The sequence below is a fragment of the Urocampus carinirostris genome, chromosome 1, assembly GCF_059441175.1.
Source record: "Urocampus carinirostris isolate Australia breed hairy pipefish chromosome 1, RoL_Ucar_1.0, whole genome shotgun sequence".
NCBI classification, from domain to species: Eukaryota; Metazoa; Chordata; class Actinopteri; order Syngnathiformes; family Syngnathidae; genus Urocampus; species Urocampus carinirostris.
In genome coordinates this window covers 56187633-56215536 of record NC_142349.1, presented here as the reverse complement: position 1 = coordinate 56215536, position 27904 = coordinate 56187633, and the positions used below count along the sequence as shown (strand labels likewise).

General features: G+C 38.0%; 2 protein-coding genes across 2 annotated transcripts in view; one reads left to right on the top strand and one right to left on the bottom strand.

Annotated features, from left to right (window-relative positions):
* The window catches only part of LOC148376333 (uncharacterized), a 42786-nt gene extending 37448 nt beyond the window's left edge, over positions 1 to 5338 (bottom strand). The window contains exons 1-4 of the mRNA XM_088325800.1: positions 5279 to 5338; positions 5133 to 5183; positions 3735 to 3777; positions 1682 to 1753 (exon numbers count right to left, since the gene is read on the bottom strand). Coding sequence (XP_088181926.1) covers positions 1682 to 1753; positions 3735 to 3777; positions 5133 to 5170 — 153 coding nt within the window. The 5' untranslated portion in view covers positions 5171 to 5183; positions 5279 to 5338. The remainder of the gene's footprint in view (positions 1 to 1681; positions 1754 to 3734; positions 3778 to 5132; positions 5184 to 5278) is intronic.
* A 163-nt stretch (positions 5339 to 5501) lies between these two features.
* The window catches only part of LOC148376332 (uncharacterized), a 35954-nt gene continuing 13551 nt past the window's right edge, over positions 5502 to 27904 (top strand). The window contains exons 1-21 of the mRNA XM_088319637.1: positions 5502 to 5650; positions 7640 to 7693; positions 11820 to 11909; positions 12010 to 12054; positions 12128 to 12172; positions 12257 to 12319; positions 12477 to 12530; positions 15232 to 15258; positions 17466 to 17534; positions 17617 to 17679; positions 17746 to 17781; positions 18724 to 18765; positions 18830 to 18907; positions 18994 to 19047; positions 20842 to 20895; positions 22376 to 22420; positions 25034 to 25087; positions 25177 to 25224; positions 26331 to 26412; positions 26501 to 26536; positions 26708 to 26881. Of these exons, the coding sequence (XP_088175763.1) occupies positions 5576 to 5650; positions 7640 to 7693; positions 11820 to 11909; positions 12010 to 12054; positions 12128 to 12172; positions 12257 to 12319; positions 12477 to 12530; positions 15232 to 15258; positions 17466 to 17534; positions 17617 to 17679; positions 17746 to 17781; positions 18724 to 18765; positions 18830 to 18907; positions 18994 to 19047; positions 20842 to 20895; positions 22376 to 22420; positions 25034 to 25087; positions 25177 to 25224; positions 26331 to 26412; positions 26501 to 26536; positions 26708 to 26881 (1288 nt within the window). The 5' untranslated portion in view covers positions 5502 to 5575. The remainder of the gene's footprint in view (positions 5651 to 7639; positions 7694 to 11819; positions 11910 to 12009; positions 12055 to 12127; positions 12173 to 12256; positions 12320 to 12476; positions 12531 to 15231; positions 15259 to 17465; positions 17535 to 17616; positions 17680 to 17745; positions 17782 to 18723; positions 18766 to 18829; positions 18908 to 18993; positions 19048 to 20841; positions 20896 to 22375; positions 22421 to 25033; positions 25088 to 25176; positions 25225 to 26330; positions 26413 to 26500; positions 26537 to 26707; positions 26882 to 27904) is intronic.

Here is a 27904-nt window from a genome sequence, read left to right as displayed (position 1 = left end):
GTTGGCAGGGCCGTCGTCTATCTCCATCTGGCTTGCCATTTACCTCGGGCTTACTACCTATTTGGCCTTTAAAGGGGGATGAAAATCCCAGCTAATTATTTTATGGCACAGAAATAAATGACTTGTCACAGTGAAGCCTTCAGTGAAGGTCCTAAACGGGGAATGGGTCAAAATTGTGGAAGGTTAAGGAGTGTGGTTCGGTTTTGTTCAATGAAAAATGAAAAAAATGGCAAAATGATATGTTGCTTTGTCTTTCACATTTTATACCATTGTGCAGTGTGTACATCACTTTATTGGGTAACATTTCAGGGATATTATGCGTTAGAACGGAAATGTCTTACAGGAATCCCTTGCTGTATCGGAGTTTACTAACCGTGGTTTCGCTTCTTCGCGGATTTTTCTTGTGCGTTGTGTTCTGCATTTTGATTAGCTAAAAAGTCGGCGCTCCCCATTTCTGCCTGTGTCCTCCTGCACGTCAATGGCGTTGGAGTCTGAGCTGTTCTCGATTCACGAATCTCTCAACCGCTAGGGTTCTAGGGGGTACAACTTCCTGTGGTGTGTCTTGGGCAAATACAGCCTGGTGGCACCAGATAAGACACAATAGTACTATTTTCCATGGTTTCAAGTAGCAGTAAAGGCCTCCTGATTTGACTCACAATACAGCACCTTGATCATCTGGTCACCATTGTTTTTCAGAGTAAAGTGTCATCCCACTCTTCAGAGATGAGACAGACTTAGGGCATTGATGGCCGGTGGCGTTTGACAATACTGATACGAGATCCTAAGTCACCAAAAGAAAACATTTCGTTCCGAAATTTTGTGACTGATTAAAGGTCAATTTGTGCCGTAAAGGACTTTAAATTCTTAAAAAAAATAAATGATTTATAAAAAGTTACATGAATACACAATGTTCCTTTCAATTTTGCTTTGTACATAAACACCTCGACGAGCTACATTACGAATGCGCAAATCTTTATCGACCTCAAGTTTCTCTCAGAGTCATCATGACAACAAAATGTTCGGCAGGAGCAAAAAGGCAGAGGAATATGCTTCTTATTGTTGGACATTTCGACCCGCTAAATTTCCTGACGCTTTTTTTTTTTTTTTCTATAATTGAGTTCAAATACACTATGTGTTTCCTCCTTCGTTAGGCTTTTAGTTTTTTGCCTTTTTCTTTTTTGCCACTCCAGACATTTTTCTTTTTTTGGTCCAATATGGCAATCGGAAAGTAAATGCAGTTTTCCCTAACGTCCAAAAGACGGCACATGTGAAGTAAAGTGGATTGTGTCCTTGATCGATACTGTTGTGCAATAGGGCGACAAGATTATTTTTCAAATTATAATTTGAGAGTACAGAAATTATCACAAAAAGAAAACATACTGTACAGTAGTTTTATTTGTTGAACAAATATTTGAGTTTGTAAATTGGATTTGTTCTAAGGTTTCAATGTATAAAAACTTATTTAACATAAATACAAGTTTTAACTTTGCCGGCTTTGACTTTTTCGGAACGTAAACCCCGAGAAAAACAAGGGATTACTGTGATCAGATTGTGTTATGCTATGATATATAAATATGTATAGCTTGTACTACACAGAAATTCCCAATTGGGTATGGAACAGATTAAATATATATGTATTTTTTTGGTCTAATTTTCATTGATTGTGTTTCATTCATCTTACCCTAGCGCCTTTAGCAGGATTACATTGACACGAAGAGCAGTTTCTGCCGTTACATGGTTCGTCCACATAGCCCTGCGAACGCAAACCACAAACGCATCTTAACAAAAAGGCTGAAAATTGGCAAGATTAGGAAAGAGGAAATATTTGTGTGCATGTGAGACAAACAACATGGTGGCAGCCACTCAAGTCAGGACCTCACATCAAGTCATGTTTAGGCTTGAATAGAAACAGCTTATGCAAAAAAAAAACCTTCCAACGGCCAAATAAGGAAGAGAGCTGCAGGAGTTTTATCTTTCTACTAATATCGAAAGATGTTTTTGCAAACATGACAAGAACATTCGAAGGAGTTTATAAATGAGAAAATGAAACTGAAAGCAAGTCTTCCCTTTGGGGTCAAGGACACGCTTATAGATATAAGAATATTTCCTAGACTAATCAGCAACTACTTGATTTTTGGATAGATCAATGATATATTTTACTGGATTTTTTAAAATATGTTTTGCATTTAAAAAATTGTGCGTATAATTAAAATGAACAAAAAAGGATTGAAAAAATGAGAAATAAGAAAATAAACTATATATTTTGTAAAATACACTCAATTTAGATCCGAAGTCATCGTAGCAGCAGATGAATACATAATAAGTTTTTCTTTGCATTCGTGTAGGTTTTAGATCAGGAGATAGTGTAATGATAGTTCGAAGTTTGCAATAATCTGTGGTTTGTGCAGCCCTTTGAGACTTTATGATTAAGGGCAATACAAATGAACATTACTTGACTCTTCTATGTCCTACTACAATGTGAAAGATGTCTTAGCCCGTTGGACAATAATTTTGCACAGTTAAAAAAACATTCTGTTTAAAAAGTTAGTTTAATATGCTTAAACGTGATTATTAAAGTCACACAAAATAAATGGAGCAACATGTGTTTTAAATCTGCCATATTTGACAGTTTTGCTTACTTGGAGTATCACATTTTTTCTTGTATTATATTTTTTTGAATTAATCTTAAAACCTCTTTGAAATATTTTGTATGAATCATTGACGTATAATTTATCAAATTTCCCCACAAAATATTTTTTTTATTGTGAATGTTTTTACGTGTTATTTTATCCAAGTATTATTTAAAGCATTATGTTTTACATTACAGTAATTTTTAATTTTTGCCTAAAACATTTTTATGTAATATTATATTTATTTTATTATTTTAAATATTTTTTCAATTTTAAGTATTATTAAAAATATTATTTTTCACATTTAATTATATGAAGATTCTATTTTAAAATGTTAAAAATATCATTTTTTATTATTTTTATTATTATTGTAACCATTATTTTACAAATTTCACTGTATTAGGATTTTTATTTAAAATATTTCAATTTTTACTTTTATTATTTTAAGTAATATTTGAAGTATTATTTTCAAATTTTACTATATTTGCATTTTTAAAGTATTTAATGTGTTATTTTATTTACTTAAAATATTTAAAACATGTTTCTTATCTGATTTTAAGTGTTATGTTGAGCATTTGGTTTCACATTTACTGTGGCATTTTTTATTTTCTAGAAAAAGTTAAAAACAAATTCCCATAAAATGAGAAAACAATATATTTTACATTGTGATAGAAATGTACAAATACATAATGTTGCCAATAGGTCACTTCAAAAGTTCCCATTTGAGCTGTTTGACAATTGTAGAGTGCATGTAAGCAGCCATGAACGCATTGAACTACTGTCACTGTACTGAGTAGCCAGACATTGTTGATAAACTTCCGGCTAGTTCACATTGTTTATACTTGCTCTAATCCTACAAGCTGCCCCCGGCTTCCTTGCACGGTTTGTCATATCAAGCCATAGAAAAGCAATCAAGTTTACTTTAAGCGTTAAGAGGCTAAAAACACGTGTTCAGAAATGCTAGATCAGGGGTGGGCAAACTACAGCCTGCGGTCTACACATGGACCGTCAGGCTTTTTCATCCGTCCGTTTTTCGGTGAAGTGACTGCATTCACATTTCAGTTGCGTAATTAAACAGTCATGACTTAGTCAATGAGTTCTTACTGCATGAAGCTGCTGTGTTGTGACGAACAGGATGAGGATCCACCTGAAAAGATAATACGGTGTTGTTTTTAAAGTAAATGTGCATATTAGTGTACAGAGACTTTGAGACAACTGTAGGTATTTTCCCAAATAGGAAAAATTACATTTTTTTACTTTGTGTTTTGTTGGACGTGTACATGGACACCTTTCCCATTGTCACCTGTACGGTGAGTGAAGTCGGGAAAAATCTGAATGGACTCCTAGCCTTTGGGCAAAGTATTAACACTGCTGTAGGTCAAAGTCAGAATTATACAGTCTGCACGTTTTAAGTGTGCAGATGTCTTGTTGTCCAGCCTAAACAATCAAGAAGTGTGTTTAGAATTGTTATGATGCAGCATTTACACAGCTACTTGATTGTTACTGCTTACATTTTTTGATATGTGACACAGTAAAATGCAAAAAAATGGGTTTTGACATTATAGGATTTTGTAGTAAGCATAGACGGCAAATAATCAAATTTAAAAAGTGATTAAAATTGTAGCAATAAAATAATATTAGTAAATGATTTACATGTTCAGATATTCTTCCTCATTTTAAGTGTTATTTTATATTTCAAAATAATATTTATTTCTTTTCATAACACGAGTACACAATACTGCAGAACATCCAAATAATGGGGAAAAAATAAATACTACAGAGAATAAAAACACGAAATCATACTTTCTATTATTTATTTTATCGATTATAACGGTAATTATAAGCTTAATTTTTTATTTTTTGGTAAATTATAGCGTGGTGCCATAAGTACCTGCCAACATAAAGTCTAATTCTAATCAAGATTTTTTTTTTTATTACCCATAGCATATAACAGTACTCGCACCAATATATTTCTGTTTTGATATAGAATTATAAATGGCAAAAAATAAAATTAAGCATCAAGAATTTTTTTTAAAGAAACATATGAAAACAATCTAATAAATAAGTAAAATATATGCATCTACGATAATTCTCCCTATTTTAAGTATTATTTATTTGTATTATTTCTCATATTCTTTTTACAGGTCAAGAAGTAAGAAGTAAGTAAGCACACTACAAAAAATTACAATTTTATTTGATATTTTGTTATTTTTTTTCCAACCTAGTTTTCGAACAGACCTCTGCAAACACGCTGGAAAATATAGTTAAAAATGGGTGTGTATATACATACAGATATATATATATATATATATATATATATATATATATATATATATATTTATATATGTACATTTTTTGCAAAAAATACAATATTTCAAATAAAAAAGGAAAAACTGAGTAAAAATATTTTATGAGTTTTATGAATGTGATTTTTTGTAACTGGACTTTATACATTTTAATACTAAAAAGTACCTTTTATCAACCATTAAATGAATGACTTACCATGACAGAGCTGCACAAAAGGTCATCTTAGCTCCCATTTGAACAGGTCACCTGTTCAACAAATGTCTAATTACAAACTAAATTCATAAAATCCTCTGAGTTTTTATTCAATCTTTAACATTAGTCACAAAAAAACGTTATCTTACCTAAATTCAGACGCTCAAAGTCATTGCGAGTGTGGAGTTGTCCACCAAGATGCGACGTGAGTTCCCAAAGTAAAAAAGTCTTGTAGTTGGACGAGTGTGGGCGTGTCAATTAGGGGCTGGGACTTTACGTTAGCCCCGCCCCCTTGTCGGGATTGTCACGCCATCGAAGATCGTGAAATTGAACGTCTGAGTGTCACACGAGCATCCTCTCAGTCGCAGCATCCGGCTGAACGTGCATGGATGCGCTCCTGACCTCTGGAGAGGTACTGGAGGTGGAACGAGAAATAGGGGGGAAAAATGAAGGGCAGAGGATGGCTGATCCCTCTCCTTTTGATGGCTGCCATGCTGACGGACACGGCTGCCAAGAAAAAGGTGAGATTTGTGAGATGACTCGAGAAGAAAGTTTTGAAAGTTTCTTACCTTATACGGGCGGAAAAGATTTGGGCTTTTTCCGTGTTTGTAAATCAAAGTGCCGGCCAACATCTTGCAAAGAGTATGTTAGTGCGACTGTAGCTAGCAAGAAAAACTGTTAGGCGGACAATGTTGGTGGGCCTTTGTGTGAGATCGCTTGGCTCCATTAAACAAAATACTTTCGAGTAGGACTTTAAAAGCTACTGTGTGAAACGAGAGGCAGCCGAGCCGAATCTGGCCCCTCGCATCATTCTGTGAGGCCCGCAAGGCCAGATGTGCTGCATCAACTTCTCAGATTCAAAAAAACAAAAATAAACTGCCATGTGGAATGATTAATAACTTGGAAATATATTGAGTGTTTGTCTTTGTCTTCTCATGTACCCATTAATGAGGTGTGTTCAGGTGCATCAGAAAATGTAACTACTTGATACACAATGCAAATAAAGAGTAAAACAGTGATACTACCAGTAGATAAATTTGATTATTTTAGAATTGAAGTTTTTTGCATTCATGGAGTGTTTACATTTTAAACATTCCATAATTTTCATATTTTCAGGTACAGTATAAATATATTCAAATACATCAACCCTGTCATATGAAAAAGGGATATGTATTCATGTTTTTCTTGTGCATTTATGGAAGTATATAGTACATTGTGAATATATATTATAAATATTTTTGAATATTATTTTACTATGAGTTTAAAAATTATGAATGTTATAGTCTTTTAGAATGTAAACGCTGTTAATTATAAGAATATATACAAATATAGAAATAATATGAATATATGTTCAGGATTTTTTATTTATAGATTGAAATCAAGATTGAAATATCATGTTCAAATTAATTTTGATATTCTATTTTATAAAATACAATTATTTAAGAGTAAATGAGCGTAATAGGTTAAATGTCTTTGAAATTAGATGTTTGCGTAGTCGGTGTGGAACGACACGACTGGATACGTTGAGGAATGAAAAAAGGAGACGAACTGGTGTGGTGAAAGAGCTTGGTGAGAAGATAGATGGAAATGTTCTGAAATGGTTTGGACATATGGAAAGAATGGCTGAAGGCGTTTGTAGAGCAGAAGTAGTGGGAATTAGAATGAGGGAAAGGCCTAAATATGGTTGGATGGACAGGGTGAAACATGCTCTGGATCAGAGGTTAGAGATAGATGTGAATGGCGAAGGGTAGTTACGAATGGCTGATATCAACGCATATGATGCAGAGGGGGCGAACCAGTGTATGCTGTCTGGCCTCTCTGCTAATGATGGTTTGCATGGCACAACAACTCACCCCTTGTTGTGCTTTTGGCTCAATGTTCAGTGTCAGGTTGGGAAGAGTGAAAGGGAATAAATATTTGGTGAATGTAAGTGTGTTCTTGACACTGACCACCTCCACTAGGGGGCTTATGGCTTCGGTATATATATATATATATATATATATATATATATATATATATATATATATATATATATATATATATATATATATATATATATATATATATATATACCGAAGCCATAAGCCATTTATGTATGTACCGTATATATATGCACACAGTAATCAATTTTAAATAAATTTGAATTATATTGAAAAGAATATTAGTTGGATAGTTCCTCTTCCTTTTTTGTTCTTAAAATATGGAACGAAGCGTATGCCTATGTTTTTAAAATCTACAGGAGCTTTTTTACCCCATGGTAATAAAAATCATAAACGGCATCATAGTTTCTCGCTGGCCTCTATTATGTGCCGTTCAGTTTTCATCTCTGACTCGTAACATTGAGTGCACTGTGTAATTTGATGGCTGGCTCTTATTGGAAGATATTGTTGGCATAAATCCTACATCTGCTTCCACACAAACAAAAAAAGAAAAGACCATCGAATGCATTGATGATGATTGCTTTTTCGGAGAAAAAAGCGAATAATGCTTGACTGATTGATGTGTTTCAGTGCATCTGCAAAGGAAAGTCACCATGTCACTGTGATGGCGTCAAAGGGACCAGGGTGAGTAAGGGATCGTGTGTGTTTTGGGGGTCTTCGCAGTAGATTTCAGGATACAGTGTTGATCTGTTGTGAGGAGGGGATCATAAGGTGACATTTTAAAAAAATATTGAAAAGTGAAGGATACATTTTTTTTGCTTTTGGTATGACATGACTTGAGTTAGTAGCATATAGATAATAATAGTCATAATAATAGTCCCCATGATCGATTGGCAACGACCATACTCCTTAGCAAGGGTAACAATGTGTGTGCCTTCTTCATCTTTTTTCATCATCTCAAACTTTGTTTCCATGGGTATCATCTTATTGCTTCTCCCTTTAGCTACACAAGTCTTAAGACATATTAGGAAACAATTTTAAGTTTGTTACAAGAAATTCTGAGTTGAAAAAATAGAGAGGAAGGCATTGTGTGAGGTGGTACCGCCAATAGCATAATCGGCATTTGTTGTTGATGTAGTATAGTGGGGAAAATGCTCTTATAAGGGGCCAAAAAAACTTCCTTTTTAACATTGTAAAGTTAAAGAATCGTAAAGACGCCATAGCCCTGGGGTCTAGTGTATTTTTGTCATAGTCAACTTGAGGTCCATTATTTTCCTCTAAGAATGAAACAATGATTTTTTTTTCTCAATTTAGTATCACTACGAGCCTTTGACCCATAGCGAATAAAAACAATACCGAAACTACAACACTTTGAGCACTAACTCAAAATGTCTTTACGAATCAAACTCTGAACTAAATTAAAAAAGAAATTTACATTGTGGTAGGTAGTTCAACCAATAGCATGTCTTCATAAAGCAGTGACGCAAACCAATAGCACACTTGCATCTTATATTATGTCGACTAATAGCAGACAGGCATTTTAAGAACATATCACGCACAGTCGAACGCGCGAACCCCACAAATTTTGAATTCTTTCAAGTTCTTGTAAACAAAAACAAACATTACATTACAGGGAAAAATGCCGTAAAAAAGGAGCAGGACAACTAATTTATCCCACACTGTAAAGTGAAAACTGTGTAAGGCCGCCGTATCGCTAGGGTCTACTGTTGATGAATAATAATGACTTCAATGAGATTACTAGAATAATAATTAACAAACTAAAATAGAAAATGATTAAATTAGTTCAAATTGATTGGCCAAAACCTAAAATTACAAGATGGATTCCAGAACATTCATAATTTAGGCTTACTACATTTCTCTTAGCATCTAATTAAATTTGAGTGAAGCTGCTGCACCATGTTTTCCTGGAGCTCAGTCATTGACTTCAGACCTCACACGTGGGGTCTTGCTTGATGAAGATGTAACCAATTTGGGTTGAAAAGGAAAGAGAAATCTGGACAAATATACAATTTATCCAGCCACCTGTTTTCCATGGTGCTTATCCTAACAAGTAAGGGGGCAATAAGGTAATAAACTCATTGACGTATATAACCTCTCTGAAAATGTTTCCATTGGGGAAAATCTAAGGGTGTCTATTTATTCTAAAAAAGTGTATTCTGTTTGTTTACTCTCTATTGGGTCAACGCAACTGTTTTGCCACCTGTTATAACAATTTAGCATTTTTTTATCTTCCTTTAAGTTTGTTTAATCCGACGCAATATACAGAGATGCAAACAGGAATTTGCTTCTCAACATTTTTGCTTCTTCCCTAAATAAGAGGGACCAGATGGGGACACGTACAGACTAAACTTTGTTCCATTTTTTTTTAAAGTGACTGTGTGTAAAAACAATCTTTACTATTTGTCGTTGTAGTTTAGAATGTATCTGAAGAGTGTGCATTTGAATGATGCAAACTCCAAAAGCCTAAATGATACTAATTGGCATACATTTTGAAGCCTACTTACATATTTTCTCGAGTGAGCAAGAATGAAATGAAATGATCTGCATTTTATATAGCGCTTTTCAAGTCAATGACTTCCCAAAGCGCTTTACAATGTGCTCCACATTTCCCAATAGCGGCCTTGCAGCCATCTAAGGCGCTAACCTGCTTATTGGGGGTGTTAGGGGTTCAGTGTCTTACCCAAGGACACTTCGACATGTAACCTAGACGAGCCGGGATTCGAACTGGGATCCCTTGATCCCAAGACGAGCACTCTACCTCCTGAGCTACTGCCGCCCCATATATATAATATATATTATATATATTATATATATATATTATATATGATATATATAAATTTTAGTCATTGAAAGGGCATGAAAATAGCTGTTAAAGACCGATACGCCAAAGTGGCTGAAAAGAGAAAATATCTAGAGTTGGTCAGTTCCAGGGCTAGTGGTAACTAGAAGGAGAAGCTATTAAGCAGGCTAGAAAAGGATTGCAAGAGCGAACCAGAATAAGTTATGACCCAGAATCAAGGAGAAAGTAACAAGAGAAAGTAACAGTGGAAGATGATAAGCGCCAGACGCCAGCATTACGGGACTTAGCGACATTTGCACGGATGACCAACTGTGGAAGGAGAGTCACCCTGAAAGACTTCTTTTCACATGGATCAGATAATAATAACAATTGCAGCCAGCTATAGCGTTAAGCCTGCCTATCTATCTATCTATCTATCTATCTATCTATCTATCTATCTATCTATCTATCTATCTATCTATCTATCTATCTATCTATCTATCTATCTATCTATCCATCCATCCATCCATCCATCCATCCATCCATCCATCCATCCATCCATCCATCCATCCATCCATCCATCTATCTATCTATCTATCTATCTATCTATCTATCTATCTATCTATCTATCTATCTATCTATCTATCTATCTATCTATCTATCTATCTATCTATCTATCTATCTATCTATCTATCTATCTATCTATCTATCTTGGTCATATCCCTCGAGAGGGGTGACCAACAGCAAGACAAACACATACAAAAACAAACACCCAAACAAGTTAAGCAATTAAATGAATAATGATACTTTGGTTAAGTATAAAAAGAAAAATGACAACATGCGAAAAAAAATATGAAAGAAAAAGCTTGGCTGTTTTTGCCCCCAGCTTTTTATGATTACGTAAAAGATGGCCTTATCGCAGGTTTACAAAATAAAACTAAAAACTTGAAAAAAAAATGTAAAAGCAACAATATTTATATAAAAATAATTAATAACATTTGGCCAACCATTAAGAAAACAGTTTAAATACTTATTTTTTAGGTACTTTCTATGATATAATTTTGATGTTTCTAAAAATACTAAATTATATTGAAGTACTTGCTTATTGTTCTGTTTTCAACTTTTCCGAATGGACTATAGCATTGTAAAATTTTCATATTTTTTAATTGAAATGAAGCACGCATAAACATTGAAATGATGAAATGGTGTGTTTGAGTAGCTGCATATTGGTTGGTTGGTTCCCTCAACCACTAGAGTTGTAGGGGCACCATTTTCTGTGGTGTGTCTTGTACAAGTACTGTAATCCCTCGCTACTTTGTAATTTGCAGCCACAGCGCAAAACTGGTTGAAATATATTTTGCAATCCCCAATCGCATACTGCTGCGACCATGGACCAGCAGAGGGCACTTTTGTTGGGCCGAGTGGCTGTGACTTTATTTCCGCCCAAAATGAACTGCACTCCGGTCGCCACAATCAATGATCCCTTATTCTATATTGCTGCAAGCTGACACCGGCCAAGGGGACTATTGTCAGAAGGCATTTCGTTCTGGCCCACCGAAATCCATTATACCCATTAGAGCAGGCAGAGCACCATTTTTTACGGTTTGGGCCGCTGAAGCATGGCATTGTGGTCCACCTAAAAATTTGTGGCTGTAATCCATTAGCATCCATTACCAGCAGTCAAAGGGCCAAAAGATCAAATTTGTCTTATAGCAGCTTTTTGAACAGCACCCATGCAGCAGAGATCCATTATCCCCAGATAACCACAGCTGCTAGCGGCACTGGCAGAGTGCATTGTAAAATGTAGAAGGGGGTAATTCATTTATTTACTCTTAATGTGGTGGATTCTGGTACCCATAAACAAAACATTTAAGTACAATATTTGATGTTTTCTATTTTTATATACGAGTTAACAGGTGGATCCATTCCCTCTTTTCAATACACGCTAGTCCTAAAACATTCAAATACATTTGATTACACATCGATTTATTCTGAAAATGTTTCCCACAGGGAGACAGGGGTACTCCAGGAGAACCTGGTTATATCGGGCCAGAAGGTCGAAGAGGAAGTGAAGGTCAACCTGGTCAAATCGGACCCGAGGTACACATGAGCCTTAATCGAGTCACGCTAATAAATAAGTATATACTGTGATCATCTGTTATGATCATCGCTTAGAATGATAGTGTTCTGAATTTTCTAGGGCCAACTTGGACCTGAAGGACCCACAGGCCCCCCTGGAGATCTGGTATCAAAAAAATCACAGCATTGTGTCTGTTTACCAGTTATAAGTCCCATTAATTTGTGTTTGTGTGGAACAGGGTCCCGAAGGCAAAGAAGGATTCGCAGGCGCTCACGGAGCTCCGGTGCACTTTATTTTTTTGTTTATTTACCTCATTGGTTGCTGCTCTCTAAATTGATAGTGTGTTTATGAACTTTTCGGTTCTCAGGGCGTTCCGGGTCTGCAGGGTCCGCCTGGGCCGACGGGAACTCCAGGCTGCAACGGAACACAAGTAAGATTGGATTTTATGTTTGGATAGTACAATATGGAGTGGTTTCTATGAAAATCAAACTCAAATGAGTTTGAGAAAAGTTTTTTTAAATGTTTGAGTATGGACCGCCGTGTGGCTTCAAAGGATTTAAAAAAATTAAAAATGTTTTTTGTTTTAGGGAGAAGATGGACTTCCTGGTGCTAATGGTCTTCCTGGATTTGTTGGACTTCCTGTAAGATAAAAAATGGAATTTATACGGTCATGAAACCTCTGAAGGTTAAATTCTTGCTACCGCATCCTCCCCGTGTTTGCATGGGTTTCCCCCGGGCACTCCGGTTTCCTCCCACGTTGGCCGGTCCAAAATGTCCCTTAAGTGTGAATGAGCGGGTGAGTTGTCTGTCTCTATGTGTCCTGCGACTGGCTTGCAACCGGTTCAGGGTGTCCTCTGCCCACTGCCTTAAAATAGCTGGGATGGGCTCCAGCACCCCCTTGACCCTAGTGAGGATAAGCGGCATGGATAATGGATGGATGGAAACCTCTGAAGTGGAATTTGATAAATATTTTTTTACCTAACAGCAGTGGTGGTTCTACACTAAACTACTCTTTGGGCGAGACGCCTTCCCTCGCCCACTTTACAAGAGACAAAGTCATATGTTGTTAGATAATACAAAACAGCTTTATGGCGCACATTTATTTTTATCATCTTTTGGGAAGTTTTCATGCCGCCCCCGTCATAGTAATAATGCCGCTGCTCGCTTCACCGTGCCTAAAACCACTACTGCTGAACAGTAATTACAGATGTATAATTGATGACAAAATTACAATTACAATTTAGAGTTGCCATAAAGGCAATATTTAACTCTGGTTTGTATTTTAGCACCCTCCAGTGGCTAATTTACTTGCAGTTTCAATATGGATGAGAACGTCCATCCATTCATCCATTATCTGCACTGCTTATCCTCAGTCCTCAGTAGGGTCGCGGGGGCGCTGGAGCCCATCCCAGCTATCTTCGGGCAGTGGGCAGGGGACACCCTGAACTGGTTGCCAGCCAGTCGCAGGGCACACAAAGACAGACAACTCACTCGATCATTCACACCTAGGGACGATTTGGACCGGCCAATCAACCTGACATGCATATTTTTGGAAAGTGGGAAGAAACCGGAGTGCACGGAGGAAACCCGCGCAAGCACGGGGATGCAAACTCCACACAGGAGGTTCGAGGATGAGAACGGATGTCTCATAAAACTGCTTTCAATTATTTATTTTAGAACCTAATTCTGTTCTACATTTTCCTATTGTGAAATTATTACATTCGTATCGTGAGGTTCACATCGCGATATTATATCAACCTGACGACACTTGAATAATCTGTTTTAAGGTTGCTGTTTCAGGTCAATTAAAATGATTAAATTAACAAATAATGTTTTTGCAAATACAATATTTTGGACACTTTAAAAACGTTATTTACCAAAATAAAGAGTATTAAAATAGCTAAACAGTGTACTATTCCGAATCTACAGTAACTTTTCATTTTTAGGAACAAATTTAACATATAATCTTACAATATACATGAAATATCCCAAAACGTACATTATAAAATTCGTCTCCAGGTCTAAATGTCTGTGGACATAAAAAGCGAGATCATAAAGGATTTATTATGTTTCGTTCTGGCATTCAATTATTTCGCTCTATTTCCGTATAACCTACGGAAGCCTAAGAGTGTTTTACAAAAAATCGAAAACACAATATTAAATAGTAAATAAATGAAGAATTGATACAAAATATTGGAAACAGAAGATGACAACAACAAAAAAAAACACCCTTAGAATCGTATAGGAAATGAAATGAAATGATCCGCATTTATATAGCGCTTTTCAAGTCAATGACTTCCCAAAGCGCTTTACATTGTGCTTCACGTGATCTGTGCAGCCATGTAAGGCGCTAACCTGCTTATTGGGGGTAATTGGGGGTTCAATGTCTTACCCAAGGACACTTCGACATGTAACACGGACAAGCCGGGATTCGAACTGGGATCCCTTAATCCTAAAATGATCGCTCTAACTCCTGAGCTACTGCCGCCCCAATATTTTGTTTTTTAAGTTAAACAATAAAAAAAAACTTTTTTTTAAATGGGGGAAATATATTATACTACATACATACTACATCTATAAAAACATTTCTTAAAGATTAGAAGGATTTTATATAAATATATATATATATATATATATATATATATATATATATATATATATATATATATATATATATATATATATATATAGGGGCAGCACGGTGTGGCAGTGGTTAGCATGTGTGCGGCACAGTTCTGAGGTCATTAGATCGAACTTCCTGTGTGGAGTTTGCATGTTCTCCCCTTGCTTGCGTGGGGGACTCCGGTTTTCTCCCACATTCCAAAAACATGCATGTCAGGTTAATTAAACATGCATATCAGGTTAATTGGCCGGTTCAAATTGTCCCTAGGTGTGAATGAGCAAGCGAATTGTCTCTCCCTGTGTGCCCTGCGACTGGCTGGCAACCAGTTCAGGGTGTCCCCTGCCCACTGCCCAAAGATAGCTGGGATGAGGCTTCAGCACCCCTGCGACCCTACTGAGGATAAGCGGTGCAGATAATGGATGGATCGATGGATATATATACATATGTATATATTTTTCAATTTTTATTTTAAAAGGACGTTTTTATATGTAAAATGTTGGCACTTTTTTCTTTCGAATAGACAGAACCTTATTGTAGTTTATTGGCTTCTAGTGGCCAACAGTGGTATTGGCCAGTCCTAAAAATTATTACGATCAAGTTCAATCTACTTCAGAGGTTTGACTGTATTTTGAATTTTTCATGACACTACATTTCCTTAAACACAACTGCGACAGCCTGTTTTCAATATTTAAAGCGCTCTCCCCATTTTTTATTCACAGGGTCTCCCGGGTCCTGCTGGACAAAAGGTAATAAAATACATGCTGCGCCAGAGGAGGTCACTTTGCTAAGCACTTTTTGGGATTCGGGTGTTTGCATAACCAAAAGTGCAAAAGTGCTCAAGACTGCCCTTTTGGAAGTTTGTTGGCAGGAGCTGTAAAAAAAAAAGAAAAAGATGGAAATTATAATAACATGACGAGCTAAAATTCCCGAGATCCCCGAGCTCATTTTGGAACACATTCAAGAGGGACCGATAGCTTGCTTCAGTATGAGATACAAATACTATAACTCAATTGCACTCTGATGCTGAAGAAAAATATTATATAGATACAGTAGATGCCAGTATACAACATTAATCAATCTTGAGGTGGGGACTGTGAAATTGTCGTATAGCTGTGGAATGAAACCAATGGTAATTAGCTAATGTGTTCTGAACCTCAAACATTGAAATTTTATACACATTTTCACAATTTAAGGTTCACGGATCCCTTAAGCTCATGGGTCGTGGGGGCACCAATGAGGACGCAACTCTGAACAGCTTTCTCCACTGTTTGTCATGATTACTCATTGCCCTCCCATTTGCCCCCTCGTTTGGCACCAGTTGCTGCTTATTGCCTGATTGATTCCCCTCCTACTAAAACTCAGTACTCCAGTCACTCCTTGTCAAACCGTCAGCAAACCTCCGCATACGCAAAGCAAGCACTTTGACTACCGTCTGTCCCGTCTTCATCCGTATCTTACTCGTCTGTTCCTGATTTCCCGTTTGTCTATTGACCCGTTTTTGCCCATCGACCATGCCCCGATCTTCCGCTTCGTTTTTTTTTTTTTTTTAAACAATACAGATAACCGATGAAATCATGCCTCTGAAGACAGATATCGTTTATTTTAAATGCATGCTAAATAGGGTTGGCGCACATGGAGGAAGAGGCAATAGATTAAGATGAAAACCGTTTATAAAATTTCGACTTGCGAGTTTGGTCATGCCCTGGAAGACTGTGTTGCTTTAATCTACCCCCTATTTGTAACAATTGTCTCAATCATCGATTGATCAAGCCCATATTCCTTAGCGAGGCAAATGATGGGTGTAGTTTTTGTCACAGACCAGAACGGACACAGGACTCAATTACATGCGTTTCTCAGATTTTATTCAAAGAGAGTGAGAGTAGGCTTGCTTGATTGCTTGATCCGAGGACTGGCGGAGAGCGGGAACGAGCAAGGCGGGATTGACACTTCCGTGTCGAAAGAAGACAGGCGGGAATAGCAAGTTGTTTGACCAGTGTGGGAGATCAGAGGCGATGTCAAGTTCGTGAAAGTGGTCGCAGGCTGGCGGCAGGCAAAACAGTCAGGTTCAGAAACGGTTCAAAAAACGGGAATCAGGCAGGAAACAAGTTTTAACAGGGGCGGAGTTGGACGGGAACGCTTACTGAGTGAAACACAACAGCTCGCAACGATCTGACAAAGTTTCAACTGAAGTCGGGGCTTAAGAAAGGTGTGGCCACGAATCAGCTTGTCCGGACTGTTGGCGCCAATCAAGCTGCCACAGGTGTTCCAAATAGGGCAATCATGACATTTTTTCATATTTCTTGATAACTGCAAGCTTCAATTTCAACTATTATAATGGTTTGCCCCTCACTTACGAAGTCTTGGGACCCCTAGTAAAAAACATACAGTACAAAGATACAAGATTCTAGACTGAACGGAGATAAAGAGAGCATTGTGGGAGGCGATTCAGCGAAAAGGACATCAAAACCCTCATGATAATTTAACCACCTTCCTATTCTTAATAATTGTCCGGATTGTCGAGGGCAATGATGTGTGTACCTTCTTTGTATTTCTTTATAATTGCAAGCTTTGTTTCCATGGTTATCGTGTATTCTGGTAACTCAGACTGTCATAAGCACCAAATTTAAAAAAATCTGTTTATGAGTATGCGAAATAATTTGTTGTTGATGTTGTATAGTGGGGAAAATGCCGTAACAAGGGACGGAAAAACATTGTAAGATAGGGACGCTGCAACCTGGGGGTCGACTGTATTTTTTATTCTAGTCAACTTGAGCTCCATTTTTTTCACTACCACCTATGAGGAACTTTGAAATATCTTCACTTAAGTCATGATAAAAAAACAATATACTGTAGATAAAAAAAGTAGGGACACCGTGACCCGTCGCTCTCTTGTACATTATATACAATTTTACCTTTTTTTCCAAACATAATTTAAATCTTTGACCTCCTGTAGGGTCAGCCTGCAAAATCAGTTGGATCAACTCCAGGACAGCAAGGACTTCCAGGAAGAGACGGTAAACAGGTAAATGGCCCACAAATTGTTTAAGGGTATAAACGTACATCCCATATTTCTCCTGATAGGTTTTAATCTCCTGTCGTTTTAGGGGGACCCAGGTTTCAGGGGGAGACCTGGACCACGAGGAGATGCGGGAATACGTGGTCAAGATGTGTGTAGTCGCATGTTGCGGTTAAAACATAATTTAAATCTGTATTAATAATTATTTTATTAACAGGGACAACCAGGATCAAGGGGTATTCAGGGATCAAAGGTGGGACTATATATTTTTGTCACAGAACCTCTATGGCTTTTTTAGACCCAGTACTTTTTAAACGATCAAGTGTCGCCCACGTGGTGCCCGTAGGCACCATGTAATTCTTTCAGAACACCTGAGTAGCTCGAAGACTGGTCCTATAAATAGCTCACCAGTGAGTGGGGCATTGTAATTTTCCAGGAAACTCGATTTCCAACTGGCAGGATGTTTTACTGGTTGCCTATGTAGTTTGGTAATAATATGGTTAAAACATACTAATAACATCATAGTAGACATTCTTGGTACCCAATATTAATGATGTTTAATAACACACTGTTTTCCAGATACTGTAAAAAATGAATGCATATAAATGCCAAAATGATGCTTCATTCAGTATTTCATTTAACCATAGCAATTTACCATCGATGTAGCTGCTAATGTCATTGTTTAGTGGTTGATCTGGTCTATTTTAAGCCTACTTTTAATAATTACAACATGGTAATAACATAGTCATAACAGAGTAGTAACATGATACGTTGTTATTTTAGAAATGCATAACAAACTGGTAACCCTACGTGCTAACCAGCAACAAAAAAGTAGCTTTGATCTCAATAAAGGTTGTGAAACCCTAAATTGCCACACATTTTTTAAATAGTATCACTCAAAAAAATACTATAAAATAATATATACCCTTGTATTTGCTATTCTTATTTTTGCACAATATTTCTGCAAATGTCATCTTTTTAGTGGTCGGCAGAGCCTGTTTTATCAATGCTTCTTATACTTACAACCTGATAATAACATAGCAATTACGTGGTAATAAGATAACAATAACATTGTTACATCATGACAACATGTTTTAGCCCCTGCTACTAAGTAGCAAAAAAAAAAAAATTAGCTCTCAGTTTCAAAAAAGTTTTTGACCCCTGATACCCTTAAATATATTTGTTTCATCTTTAGGGTCAAGGTGGTGTGGGTACCCCAGGACCAGCGGGACCAAAGGTTATTTATTTATAGGCATATAAAATAACTTAAATAGAAATGAATATAACTGCTTTCAATTTAGGGAAGACAAGGCCAACCAGGACCACCCGGACCTCCGGGTCGGATTAGGGACTATTTCTCTGAGTTCAGTGCCTTGAAGGTGAGAAACGTAAAAACAAAAAAATACAAAAAAACTGCACCAATGGCATATTTTTTGCTGATGTGAGAGAATGAATTGGGTTCCAGGGTGCCAAAGGGGACCAAGGGGATACCGGGGACAAAGGTTGCAAGGGAGACCAGGTAAGTTCCACCGTCTACAAATCGGAGTTCACATCAGTTTTTCAATCAGAGGAGGGTTCTAAAAATTGTACTGCTGTTCTCATTGAATATGAAATTTTGTATGTGAGTTTATATATAAACACGTATGATCGGACTATTTTAAAATGTATTATATGGGAAATTGTAGTTGAAGAGAAATAAGCCTAAAACTTATTTGATCAGGCTTTTTTTTTTTTTAATGTACGCTATTCCGTAAATGGTAGAAGAAGGGGCATGGCCCTATAACACGCTCAATCGAGTTTTTCTTTTTTTTCTTTAAATAGGCTATACAGGAAATCTTAGTTGAAGGGTAATAAGGCTATAACATGTTTGATTGGATATATAGTCACGATGACTCGTTACATTCACCTGTGCCCGCTTGTTTGGCCCCAGCTGCTGCTGGCTACCTGATTGGTTCCCCATCCTACTTAAGTCCAGTCCTTTCACTCGGTTGTTGTCAGTCCGTCAGCGAACCTCTGTTCTCACAAGGCAAGCATTTTTGACTCTGACTCCCGTCGGTCCCGTTTTGTCAGCCGTTTTTCACTCGTCCGTTACTGATTTACTCGTTTGTCCCCTGATACGACCCGTTTTTTGACCCCGACCACGTTCTGATCTCCCTTCCCGGCTAACGCCCTTTTTTTCCATCTACTACGCTAGTATCTTCCGCTACAGAAGATCCACTTCCGTATTCGGAACACGTTCCGATCTCATGAGCGGCTTGCTTCCTGCGTCCAGCGAGCATCGGATCGCGGGCGCTGCCCTTCCTCTTTATTTCGATAAACTTGTGATTAACGTTACGCATCTGGGTCCTACTTCTGTTCTGGTCGTGAACATTTTTTTTTTACGTGCTCAAAAATCGTAGTTGAATTGCAAAAAAGCCCATAACTGTCATGATTACCCAAGTGGAGCCACCTGGGGTAATCATGTGGCGCGCTGGAATGTGCTTCCTGATTGGTTAATGCTCCCTTTTTAAACGCGTTACGCGGAGAACTCTTTGTCGGAGGATTACTTCTGTACCCCGTAAGACTCTCCCGATTACCTGTGCCTTCTTGTTTACCTGATTCTGCCTGCCTGCCTCCGATCCGACCTGCTTCCGTCCCACGCTACGATCTTCTGTCCAGTCCTGGTAAACTCGACCTGCTTCCGTCCCACGCTACGATTAGCTACGTCTTCCGAAGTTGTCCTCAAGACGTTGCTGCTGACGTTCGACGGTCATCGTGTTTCCCGCTAACCCTTATGCTTCCCCAAATAAAGACTTGTAACGAACGCTCTGGGGTCCCCTGCTCTGTTCTGGTCCTTCCTGACAATAACTTGCTTCATCGGACAATTTTTGTTTCACATATGCTAAACTGTGAATCGTAGAAAACCAAAATGCCATAGTGACTTTAATGTCAACAAAATATAGACACCTTCCAGTTTTACAAAAAATACATTTTTTTATTTATTAAAAGATTTGAATACCTCAATTGTTTTTTCCTAAAAAAGTTGGAATTAGAATATTTTCTCTACTAAGTATGTGTTAACAATTCCCAACCGAGTTCCAATAGCCTTTATAAAAACGGAGCCTGGGGGAATGTGGGGTAGGAGAGTGATTTCACCATCATGCAAATCAACAGTCAACAATCAGTCAAAAATTACAAAAATAATACTAAATTATATTTACAGAAACAAAATAAAGTGTTTCTACTTTATTTTCTGTGCTTCTTTTTTTCCAGGTTTGACATTACTTGAGTTATTTTAACCAACAAATGTATGTGTTTAATGTATCAATCTCAGGGAGACCCTGGCGGCAGTGGACAGAAGGGAGACAAAGGCCAAATCGGTCCGGAAGTAAGTGACATATACTGTATATGGATGTATTTTTATTTTTATTTTTATATATAAAGTAACATCCGGCGAGCGACCTTCTTGACTGATCTCACAATTGCGACCACAGTCATTTTTTTAAAGCAAATATTCATTTTTTAAAATTCAATATCTGGATTGCAGCACAGACCAGCCCGGCAACACATTCAACAACTTTTAGCAGCTAGCCAGCACAGAAGTCTACCACTAAACTCTATAGTCAGATACCGTTTTGGCAGTAGATAGCGCCATTGTAATGGATTTCCAACCAGTTGGTCCAATCCCAGTCGTGACTCGGATGTTACCAGTATAACAGTTCTTCTTTGCTGTTCTGCACACCAAAAAGTAAACTGCACTTGTTTAGAAGCGATCCATTCTCCCCAATTGAATATTGCTGAGAGTGGGGACTGGCAAAACACCTTGCGGCTCTTTGTTTCCCATAACCATTTTCACCCTAAAACCAACTGTATTCATGCTACCGCCATCCATTATCTCCAATCCCATATTGCTGCGTTCAGGGACTAATATTAGGCACTTTTGTAATGAAGCGTGCCATTCTGGCCCACATAAAATTGAATGCACAGTTTTGGCCATAAACCATCATCCTGGTCGACCACTTCAGAGAGCAGGGGCCGGCAAGACAGCATTTTTGGGGGGTTTGGGCCTCAAAGTGTGGCATTGTTGCACTATCCCTGGGCAACTATTCCAGAGAGCAAGGGCCATGACTGCAAATTTGTGCAAGTATGGCAACTCTTTTTGTCCATTTTCATACCTAAAATGAACAGCATCTGTGCGGTCGCGATCCATTACCCTCAATCGAAAGTCTGGAATCATGAGCCAGCAGACCACATTTTTGAGCCGTTGAAGCGTGTCATTGTGGCCTGCCTAAAATGAACTGCAGTGGTTTGGCCACAATCCATTATCTCCCGTCGACTATTGTTGAGAGTGGGGTCCAAGAAAGCATATTCTTGTCATGCGTGGTGGCTCTTTCACTCTTTTGCGGCTAAAATGAAGTCACGCGTGAAGTTGCGATCCATTATTTCCCGTCGACTATTGCTGCGAGTGTACGTGTGTGGACAGAAGAGGGCAGTAATGAGCATCACAAAAGTAAATAATCTCTTTAACAGAACATTTCCCATGACATTGAATGAACGTCAAACTGAAATATTCTCATTGAGAATTAAACGTCTCTGAAGGGTATCACCTTCGCCGATTGTTTTTGTCATTTGTTTTCCGAGCCCGTTCAAGACAAATCCTGTGAATAATGCAACAGAGGTTCTGCCCTGGCCAGTCGCAAGCGGTTCTTGCATTTATGATGACTGATGTGCAATGTATCCGCAGTAAAACAAACTCTAATGAGAAAATAAACGAATAGCCGCCGGTAGAGCTTTTGCTTTCCGGCAAACACGAGCTACTGATTGAATGCATGGCCCGATGTTCTCACTGCACCTAATTGTCCTTGCAGGGAAAGACGGGCAAGGATGGCGATCCCGGACAAGCTGGATTTACGGTAGGTATGCTGCCTGCTAAAGGTGGGCTGATCGATCCAAATATCGATATTATCAATACCGAGCGAGTACTTGGCTCGGATCGATAGTATTGTATTAAAATTGATACTGGCCTCCCATTTTGACTAGCACTATTGTACTGTTGTTAGTGTGTCGTGAGATTATGCATACATTATAACTTTCAATATCGATCCAGTTGTGGTTTCACTTTATTTGTATTCCTGATTTTATATTCAAAATATTGTGCAATGAAAGGTACCATATATCGCAGACTATAAGGCGCACCTGATTATAAGAAATACCCCCTTGTGAAAGATTATGTTCGTATATAAAGTGCATCAAACTATAAGGCACAAGAGGTTAAAACAGAAAATAAAAACGCATTTCATGGAACATGAGTTTTAAAGAATCTGGTTTCCCGAGTAAAATGAGTTGATTAATTCATAAATGGTTACTGCATATATGAGCAGCATATGAGCATTTCGTTGAAGTGATGCATTTCCTAATGTATTTACCGTGTATCATGCTTGATAAAGGCACACTACAGTGTAATGCACACTTTCAAATCTTTGGTAAATTTGGGTTTTTTGGGAATGCCTAAAAGTCCAGAAAATGTGATATTTGAGTTGTCTTGTTAAGATTATTGTACAGTATTTGCATTTTTTGGTACATTGCTGGTTTTTGGGTATGACTCTTTTGACTTTTGCTCTGAAACAGTTGTCCTCATAGATTTAAACTGTTAATACTGTTAATGGCAGCACGGCGGCGCAGTGGTTAGCGCTTGTGCGGCACGGTTCATGTCATGGGAACCTGTCGTGGGTTCAAATCCAGCTCCAGACTTCCTGTGCGGAGTTTGTATGTTCTCCCCGTGCTTGCGTGGGTTTCCTCCGGGCACTCCGGTTTCCTCCCACGTTCCCAAAAACATGCATTTCAGGTGAATTGGCCGGTCCAAATTGTCCCTAGGTGTGAATGAGCGAGCGAATTGTCTGTCCCTGTGTGCCCTGCGATTGGCTGGCAACCAGTTCAGGGTGACCCCTGCCCACTGATGGCTGGGATGGGCTCCAGCCCCCCCGCGACCCTAATGAGGATAAGCGGTACGGCTAATGAGATGAGATGAGATACTGTTAATGGTTTGTACATCATATTGCATATATCAGTGGTACTCAACTGGTCTTTCAGGACCCATCATTCCACCCTAATGACAAGCTGCGACCCGGACAAGGAAAGAAATTGCACTTAAATTTAGTCAATTAAAGGATTGTGCAGATTAAAGGAGAGATAGTATAATATATTGACCTTTTTTCCAAAATAGAATGACTAGCAAAACCAAAACAAATTTAAGTCTGGTATATACTTGAATATAAAACTACATCCCATATAAGCGACCCTCTAAAACGGTTTCAATAGCTGCATACCTAAATACATTGAAAATATGAATAAAGCCTGTACCTAAACATTAATGAATTAATTATGTAGTTGATAAACTTTAAAGGGCAAGAGTGTAAAATTAAGTACCTGCTAGTGGTACAAAAAAACTTTAATTCAGTAATGAGAAAAAAATCGATCTCAATATTAAGCAAGAATACATGAACCATCATACCGATCTTAATTTTTATAAAAATAATTTTAAAAAGCAGGTTGAGATATTTGTATTTCTTTTACACAGTGGATTGTCCACTTAGGACGCCGCCATTTTTGTCCAGCATCCTGCCGCCACGCTCTGCTCTGTGGCACTGGCCCCAGCTCGCACCAGACAACACAGTGCAATCCAGTGGACAAATATTACACTTTGGGTCTCTAATGTAATTGTAACATTTTTAAACCATTTATTGTGCGTCCTAGCAGCACTTTAGCTGCAGACACTTGTACATCATTTTTGTATTTCGCAATCATTTCCTTCTTCATCTCGATCGTTTTTGACTTTTTCTTCCCCTTATCACTCATTTTTGGGACCCAATGCTGTGAGGAGAAAAGGCAAATAAAACCAACAAAATCCTAAAAAAGTTAGATATGGTCCCTCTCAAACGCAAGGAAAGAAGAGATTGAGCAGACCATCATCGTGATCTAATGTTAAGGAATTAAACTGACCTTTTGTTTTTTTCTTCATCTTAGCATTATTTTCCAAGGTAAAGGCCCAAAACCCAAAAACGGATCCCTGACCCACTTTTGGGCCCTGAACTCCACCAGTTGAGGAACGCTGGTTTACTTTATTTGCACTTTGACTTCATTTTCCAAATATTATTACATGGAAGGTATTTTACTTGTCATGTTGACCTTGTTATATCTCTATTATGTTACATTGCTGCTTTTTGTTTTCACTTTCTTGACTTTTGTTCTGAAACAGTTGTAATACAGTTTCTATATTGTAAAGTTTTTATTGTAGTTATTTAATTTAAAAAATGACCTTTTTTATCGTTTTTATCACAATTATAAAGTAACTCAAGGGGTCAAGGGTGCATAGTTCAAACATCGTGACAGTATCGGTTTTGGTTCGGTATCGATTGATACGACTATGCTTTTACTTTAATCAGATCTATACTAAAATTCCCAGCATTGCCCACTGCTATTGTTTGCATAGACTTAACAGCTTGATGATAATTTATCGTGGTGTTTAGGGACGGCCTGGTCCTCGAGGTGATCCAGGATACCCAGGAACAACAGGACAGACGGTCAGTAGTTACTTATAATCCTCATGTAATTGTTTTTTTAAAGGGTTGCCATTTTTATTGAAATGTATGACTGTGCTCTGTTTTAATAGGGCCTGAAAGGGGATCCAGGTCCACCGGGTCTACCTGGGAAAATAATAGTAATGTATTCTCTTTTTAAACGCAGTGAACCTTTACGTATCACCAGGTTATGTTCCAAAAGGAGCCTGTGACAGGTGAAAAACATTTTTATCCCCGGGATACAACATTAATTCGTTCTGGGGTGGGGATTGCGGAGTGAAATAAACGACTTGAAATTGCTGTATTGTGGGCATAGAAATCTATGGTTATCAGCCAATGTCTTCTGAACCCCGGTACTGCTAGCAAATGATGTATATTGTTAAATAACAATAATAATGAAAAATAAAGAAATATTTTATAGAAACAATTCCAATGTATGTATCTTTGGTGTGCCGTGCCTTGAGCTGGTATAGTGGAATAGCAGGTGAATGTAGAAGGCAGAGGAGAAGGCTGATTGAAATTAAAACTTATTTTAAATCTTCCACAAGCGAGAGTTGTCATGCCCCAAGAAAACATATTGGCTTTAAATGCCTCCTTATTTTCTACAGTATTCAAGACTGTCAACTGATTTTGTGCCTTCATCATATTTCTTGATAATCGCATGCTTGGTTTCCATGGTCATCATGTTTCTGATTCTCCCTTTAGCATCATGGCAAGCCTTGGACCCATGAGTGATTGAATAAAAATACAGTATCTATATATGCACAGTAATCTCGAAACACACGAAATTCTGAACTAATTGAAAAGAAAGGCATCGAGGGAGGTATTTCAGTCAATGTCATACTGGCATTTTCAGGAGAGACCAGAGAGGCATACTAGAGACGTAACTCGCACAAACTTAATTTCATAAATTCTTTGCCATGCTAAATAATTTGTTGGTGAAGTGCGGTAAAGAGGGGTGTAAAAAAACGTATTATTACATACGGAGAAGTGAAAACGACATACGACACACGGGATTTTGAACTCAATAAAGATCAAAGCATTGTGGGAAGGAGTTCAGCCAATAGCAGACCAGCATTTAATATGACGTCGACCAATGGCAGCCATGTGTCGCAGAGACGTAACAGCGCTTTTGAGTAAAGTAAAGAGACAGAGAGAATCACGTTCCTGCGAGGGTTCACTGTATATGAGTTGTTAGAAGATTGATCAGGAACTAATTCGAGCTTTGCAACTTTTGTGTGTGCAGATTGATGGACCAGTTAGACTGATAAAAGGAATCATGGGAGATCCAGGTGATCCAGGCCGCCATGGAACACCTGGACCCAGAGGTGAACCATCTAAGATGCTGCGGTTTACCACAATGAAACGCAAACCAAACATATTTCTGTTTTTTTTTTTTGTTTTGTTTTTTTGCAGGCCCAATTGGACCACCTGGACCTGATGGTCCTCCAGGTGCTCAATGTTCAACTAAAAGTATTTGGGATGCATGGCTACCTGAAAGTATTAATTCAAGAAATTATGACGGTTATAAACGTCATTCACGAAGGCTGATGTGTTCCAAGAATTTTGTAATGCTTGCGTGTGTTTAATTGTATGTTCCTAATCACAGCTAATGAATTTTAGGAGATTCGTCTGGTGAAGAAGGGCCACGAGGTCCTGACGGTCCTCCAGGTTTCAAAGGGGATCAGGGTGAACCAGGTGAAGGTTTTCCAGGACCAGTAGGTCCAGATGGGGATACTGGTGATCAAGGACCCAAAGGAGATCAAGGCTTACCAGGAGATCCTGCAGATACGTCAGGTACTGTAATGTAAATCTTGTGCTTCACTTGTGATATTGTATATTGTTGTATCGTCAATTGTACATTGTTGTATCATCTATTGGGATCATTCGATAGTAGGGATACAGCAGTCCTGCCTTAGCATGTTGTCACACTACGGTGAACTGTGTAGTCAAGAACTGTTACACTGCATGCAAAGTCAGTAAGGTGTCCACAGAAGTACCAGTATGCGCTAAAAATGTAATACACTAAACTCCCAGGTTACGGCGTCCCCAGCTTAGATTGGTTTTACGTTACGACGTGGAATACTATGTCTTTTCAGCCGTTCTTAAAGGTATTTCCCCCACCATGTGACAATAACAACAAATTATTTCGCTTTGCCAATTATCTACCAAATTTAAGTTTGTTCAAGTTCCATCTCCAAGATGCCAAGCTTCTATTGTTGGTCATAAACAATGCAACAATTAGTTTGCATCACAGTGTAGTGAAAAAAATGATACGCTATTGGCTGAACTACCACCCACAATGTATATCTATTGATTCAGTTAAGAATCTAATGTGCTTTGTAAAAACTTTGCAAATTATTTTTGTACAGTATTTATTCGCTAAAGGTCCCAAGGATTGCAGTGATGCTTATGGGAGAAGCCAAACCATGATAACCATTGAGCTGAACCTTGCATTTATCCAAAAATATAAAGAAAGTACACGGATCACTATCCTCGCTAAAATTCCATGGCAAGTATACACATCTACAAAAAAGAACCCCTCCTCTGCATCCACCTGTGTCTCGACCAGACCATCATCATGTTTTAATCTAGAGTACGGTGGGGTTCGGAACTCATCGGTTATTCATTACCGTAGGTTCCCATTCTCCTGCTATACAGCACCAGAGATTAATGTCATATCCAGGAGTCTACTTTATTTTATTTGGGTTCTGGCATTCTCTAAACTGAATGTAGTGAATAAAAAAAAAATGGTACTTAAGTAAAAATGTTGTTTCTTATCGCCATATTCTGCAATCCGAATGGCACACATTACAAATT